At 37.3% G+C, this 6493-nt stretch overlaps 1 protein-coding gene across 1 annotated transcript; it reads right to left on the bottom strand.

The window, feature by feature from the left end:
- Window positions 1-3658: 3658 nt before the first annotated feature.
- On the bottom strand, window positions 3659-4241 carry LOC131198980 (FANCD2 opposite strand protein-like). Its single transcript, XM_058184367.1, has one exon. It carries the CDS (start codon window positions 4187-4189, stop codon window positions 3659-3661), a length of 531 nt encoding a protein of 176 aa, XP_058040350.1. The 5' UTR covers window positions 4190-4241.
- Between the last annotated feature and the right edge of the window lie 2252 nt (window positions 4242-6493).

Below are 6493 nucleotides of genomic sequence, written 5' to 3'. Positions count from 1 at the left end.
CTACAACCTATACTATTAAGTTCATACCCCAAGCTCTGGAAATCATTCTGTACAGAAAGTACATCCTTTTGGGACAGATCATTTGTGCCAAGATGTATAATAGCATCAACATCAGAATCCTTACTGGCATTCTTGACTATCTTAAGTATACGCCTCTTGTCTCTGCTGGCAGTAGCACCAGGTAGACACCTGACGTCTTTCAAAACCTCCATATCCTTTCCTAAATTTACATCCCTTACAATTGAATCACCAACCAGAAGGTGGCTTCTCTTTTTGGATACTGTGCTTTTCTTGTGTGACCGATCTGTAATACTTGATACACACTTTTCCAAAGTAAGTTCTTCATTTTGGACCATAATCCCTTGATTGAGTTATCAGTATCAAAACTACCTTGATCTGTGACTTTAGTGTCCCTATTAAGGTCAGCAAGGGCACTATATCTGTTATACTGGGACACTGTAAAAGCTTTGTGTTTATGGTTCACAGCTCTCACCCTGCCAGATCCCACGGTTGTCCATACTGCCCTTTTCCTGCAGGATCTTTGTGGTAGAGGGGGCTGATGGCTCAGCAGCTGGAATGGCTGAATTGGGTACCTAATTTCTGCTTGGAGAGCATAGATTAGAGATTCTAGATATGTTATCTGTCCACGTAGACTGCTATTTTGTTTACAAAGAGGACAGTACCCAAATTTAAAAAGAGTACTGCGAAAGACAGCTGCAAAACAAGTATTGCACTGAACTAAGCCAGTCATTTTGAAATAGAATAAAATCACAATCTCAAGTAGACTAACCCTGAATATATTATTGCTATTTTCGATTTATAGTGATTAAATTAGATTTGTGCGCCATTAGGCGCGCGGGTCGTGAAAATGAGAATGAAATGGAGGCAGTTTCTCACCCCCAATCTCTCCTCAGATCCACCCACGTGCTTCTCTAAAGTAAAATGAGAATGAAATGGAGGCAAGCTCCCACCCCCAATCTCTCCTCACAGCAGCAGCTCCACCCACGTGCTTCTCTGAAGTAAAAGGAGAATGAAATGGAGGCAGTTTCTCACCCCCAATCTCTCCTCACAGCAGAAGCTCCACCCATGTGCTTCTCTGAAGTAAAAAGAGAATGAAATGGAGGCAGTTTCTCACCCCCAATCTCTCCTCAAAGCAGCAGCTCCACCCACGTGCTTCTCTGAAGTAAAATGAGATTTCATTTTTGTTACATCCAATTTGTTACATCCAATTTGAAGCAACAACATTGTGTTGATTTTTGTCAAAATGTAGTAGTTTATTAGTAAACAGAAAAATCAGGATTGTTTATAGCATATTGTCTGATAAGGAAGGCTAGGAGAGAGAAAACATTGATGACTTTTGAGGTATAATTTTTTCATCATTTGGTAGTTGTTGATATAAATTGCGTCCAGATTAAATTAGTCACTGTCGATTTGAAATCAATAGAAAAACTGGTCAACATCTTCACTAATTTAGTTATATTGGTTGCAAGAGACTTAAATAATTGCCAAGCAGTTGAAATTAAACCCATAGACTTCATCTATAAATTATAAATACAGCATGTGGAATTTTAAAAAATGAACTGACATATTCATTCATTACATAAGAGAGTTCATTGCTGCATAAATGAATCAAATCAACGATTTTAGCTCAATTCTGCAATTGCAAATCGTATTTCTATAGATCTGTATGTCTGTTGTTACAGCAAAGCCCTATGGTTGATATTTCAGTGTTCAATTTGCTTCAATGTGATCACAATAAGTTTTTAGTAAATGATTTGGGAATTATGTGACTTTCAATATTGCATTTCCAAATTTTTTAATAGTTATTTGAAAAACAGGTTTTTTTTTAAGACAATGGTTTAGACTGCTTTAATTTGCATCATCAAGAGAAGAAAATTCTGTCTGGAACCCATACCTCATTTTGGACATTAATACAATTAAGCGTGTCCAGAAATATTTTACAAGAAGAGTTCTCCACTCCTCTGATTACAACAAATACCTTATGCCACCAGACTTGAAATCCTGGATTTAGAAAATTTAGAACTCCACCGCCTTCGACGTGACCTGAGCTTAACTCATAGAATCATCTGTTACAACGTCCTTCCTGTTGAAGACTACTTCAGCTTCAATCACAACAATACATGAGCACACAATAGATTTAAGCTTAATGTGAACCGCTCCAATCTTGATTGCAGAAAATATGACTTCTGAAACAGAGTTGTTAATGCCTGGAATGCACTACCAGACTCTGTGGTCTCTTCCCAAAATCCCCAAAGCTTTAACCAAAAACTGTCTACTATTGACCTCACCCCGTTCCTAAGAGGTCTGTAAGAGGCGTGCATAAGAGCACCAACGTTCCTACCATTCCTGTCCTAATGTTCCCTTTGATTGTATACAATTTCATATAGTTATTACATACTTATGGTTATATATATGCTTATCTATCGTATAGTTATTTCATGCTTATGCTTATATATAATGTGACAAAATAAATAAATAAATAAATAAATAAATAAATAAATAAATAAATAAATAAATAAATAAATAAATAAATAAATAAATAGAGGATATTGGCTTGGGAGTGGGAGTTTCATTTCGTTTTAAATCATGAACTTCATATAGATTTTAGTTGATATAGGCTTTTTCCTTGGAGAAAATGATTCATGATTATCTGATATTGTTTCTGTTTTTAACAATTGCAACACAGGAAGGAATTTTTTGTACCAGATATCTGTGTTTGAGTAGGAAATATTTAGATACCACAAGATACAATTAATATTTTCATTTAGACTTTCCCTCAGATTTCCTCCATTATGTTCCCTATGTTTGTTATTTTGAAATTTGTTTTTACCCTTGATTTATTCCTGGTTTAAGGCATGTTTGACATAGTTCACATTTATTTTCCATTTTGTTCATATAACAATGCTATCTTACAGTTTAAAACATGCAATATCTTGACAAATTCTGTGTCTTTTACAATGTTTAAAATATGATGAAACATTTTATAAAGGCAACTACCTGGTATTTTATTGTACAGATTGAAATGATATATGGGCAGCCTGCGGGGAAAAATTTTTTTTGTCACTGAGTGGCAAATAAATCTCAGACTCTGAAGACCATCTCTCAGGGAAAATGAATAAACTTGTTTCATTTGAATTTCAGTGTTTGTCTGGCCCATTTAAACATACATACATACATATATACATACATACATACATACAATTGAGATCCATTTCTTTCATTTGTGAACCAGATACTGTAAGGAAGGCTGTTCACAATATTTGTAAATGTTCTTTTGCAATGTTCCTTTCTTCACAAAAAGACGACAAACAATAAGATTGGTTTCTTCTGTCTACAAACGATCTGAGTGTTGATGCTCTTCTGGATTATTGCCAGATTGATATTATTAAATTAAATGCTACATTTTGTTCAGTGAAACTGGATTGAGCAATAAAAAGAATAAGTAGTTGTTCCAGGAAATAGATTGATTTCTAAGAAACACAGGTGTTGAAGAAAAGTTGACAATTCCAGGAAATAAGTTGAAGGTGAAATCCAATGAGTTGATTTTTCTGAAGTAGAAGGGAATCAGATATGGGCCTGAGATAACTTCTCTTGCAATCAAGGATCCCAGCTTGTCCTGATTTTGCTTAGGGAAGTTTTAGCGGGAATGTTGTAAGGCAAAAGCACATTTTTTGTAGGCAGCATAAAGCAAGAGAATGGCACGCAGCATTTGTCGACACATGGCCATAGCCATGTGCACTTGTGGTTCATGGAGGCCATGGGGTCTGCGTTGCTGGGGACTTATCACTTGACAGAATGCTGAGCGCTCTGAAACCCTCAATGAGCCAGTCCAGTGGGGAGGCTGTGCAGTCACTAGATGCCCAAAGACTGAATCAAGCCCTATAAGCCTCACTGCCTGTGGCTTGTGCACAGCCCTATTGCATGCCCTAGGTTCTCCTGCCAATTGGGAGGGTAATGGTTGCTTCATCCCAGTCTTAGCACTTGATTCCAGCACCAGACTCAGCCCCTGGAAGCAAAGTTGCACCTCCAAATCAGTGGCAGTGGCTGGGCTTTGTCCTCCCCGGAAAGGGTGTTTAGTGTTGCTGGGTCTGGGCACAGCACCCCGCAGCCATTGCAGAGATTCATCCAATGGGGACCAGGGTGCCCACAGCTGGTATCCACTGGCCATGGTCAGCACTTCTTAGTTGCTGCTGACCTGCTTTGCCCAGGATCCTGTGGCATGTATTCTTTGTCTTGTGCCCTTGGCAACCGATTATGAGTAAGTGTATATCTTAGAACGTAGATACTTAATCAGTGTTCCATTAGCTCCTCCTCCTGGTTCTAAAGAATGGTGTGCTCTATTGAGTGTCTATAACCATTCATTAGGATCCTGATGTTATTTCTTAGAAATAAAGTCTTCATCCTGCAATAAGAGAGGGATCTTGCAGATGGACTGAGGAAAAGGGAACTTGCATGGTTTTTGCCATCATCTTGTCTTCTCTTTGCTAATCTACCGAGAGGAATTAAGGAACTATAAAATAAAATAGAACTGCAAATGAAAAGGCGAACTGGTGAAAATGGTTCTGCTTCCTGTGGCATTTTGCACTTGTGGCAACATAGTCAGTAAAAACATTCTTTCAGTGTTAGGAGGAAAAAAAGATCTAACACTTCTATATCTTAATCTCCAAACAATGGCATATTTCTACTTCTCTGTGCATTTTAAGAAAAACAGAAACCTACAAATTGAAGGCATTTTCAGTCTGACTTTGCACATTCAGGCTCATTGCTTACATTTAAAAATTTTAATTACTTATGCTGTCTTGTGCAAACTGATTCCTTTGGAAAACACTGTGGCCAGCAAGTTCACTTGAACTCGTTCATCTTATTCTTTTGCACCTATTCAGATTCAGTAAGGGCATCCAGGAAGACCCTTACACCAATGGAAGTCTTCCTAGGTCCCTTATCCTAGTGGAATAGAAAAAATAAACTAGATACTTCTTCTTCTTGTGCCATTCCCATCATGGTCGGCGATCATGTTGGCAGTCCTATTTTTATCAGCAGCCACATAAAAAGTGCTGCTGAGTTTTGTCCAAACCAGTCCCTCGGGTTTTGAAGCCGTGATGCTCTTCTGCCTGGACCTTTGTTTGCCTTCAATCTTTCCTTGGAGGATTAAGTATAGTATGCCGTATTTTTCTGGGTCTTGCATCACAATATTCTATCTTTCACTTTTTAATGGTTTTGATGATTTCCCTTGGCTTTCCCAGGTGGCTTATTACCTCTTCATTTCTGATTTTGTCAACCCAGCTTATATGTAACAACCATCTGTAAATCCACATTTCAAATGCTTCTAGTCTCTTCAAGTGGCTTTCTGTTAGAGACCAACTCTCTGCTCTATAGAACAGGATAGAAAAGATATAACATCTGACAAGCCTCATTTTCAGGTTTATGTTATGACTGCAGAAGACCTTTTTCATTTTGAAGAATGCTGTTTGAGCTTTCTCTATCCTTGTCTTTACTTCAGTGGTCATGTCCCAGCTTTCATGTAACTTAGAACTGAGGTACATTATCCCTTCAACTTTTTCTAGTGGTATTCCTTCCAAATTTATCGGAGGTAAATTAATGGGTTGTTTGCTGATGACCATGACCTTGGTTTTTGAGGTGTTAAGCTTCAAGCCATATTTTTCAGATATTTCTGTGACTCTGTTGATGAGGAGCTGAAGGTCTTCATGCTTACTGGCGAATAGAACTATATATTCAGCATATTTTAAATTGTTGATCCAAACACCATTTACTCTGAGGCCAGTATCAATGTTTTCCAGTGCTTCATTGAAAATTGACTCAGAGAAGATATTAAACAACAGCGAACACAGAATACAGCCCTTTCTGACCCCTCTTCATACTTCTGCATCATCTCAGTATTTTTGGCCTAATCTCGCAATTGCTACCTAATGCCAATATAGATTCTTTATGATTTGGATTTCTTTTCATCTAATCCCATATGTTTCAGGACTTGTAATAGTTTGTTGTGTCTTATTTTATCAAATGCTTTTTCAAAATCAACAAACCACATGTAAACACTGTGATTGACATCTCTACAACACTGTACAAGAACTTGAATGCTAAATAGGGCATCTCATGTACCAAGATGGTTTCTGAAACCAAATTGTGTGTTATTTAGATGCTCTTCAATTTTGTTGTATATTCTTGTGTGAATTATTCTCAGGAATATTTTCAGGCATGACTTATTAAGTTTATTGTTCTGTATTCGGTATACTTGTTTGCCATTTATTTTTGGGGGGATTGCCACAAAGATTAACTTTAGCCAATTATTTGGTATCTTTCCTGTTTCATATACTTGATTGAAGAGCTGCAGTAAAAATGTCTTCCCATTGTCTTCCAGCAATTTTAAAACTTCTCCTGGGATATCATCAGGTCTTGTAGATTAACATTATACAAAACCATGTTTTCTTTAATCATGCTGACTGAATAATTC

Source organism: Ahaetulla prasina, chromosome 4 (assembly GCF_028640845.1).
Source record: "Ahaetulla prasina isolate Xishuangbanna chromosome 4, ASM2864084v1, whole genome shotgun sequence".
In the NCBI taxonomy this organism is placed as follows: Eukaryota; Metazoa; Chordata; class Lepidosauria; order Squamata; family Colubridae; genus Ahaetulla; species Ahaetulla prasina.
Note: the sequence above shows the minus strand (reverse complement) of the source record. Positions and strands in the feature narration are given on the sequence as shown.

What these genes read in the sequence shown, in the direction of transcription:
- LOC131198980 (XM_058184367.1), bottom strand. Translation starts at nt 4,189, where the DNA reads ATGGCCAGTGGATACCAGCTGTGGGCACCCTGGTCCCCATTGGATGAA.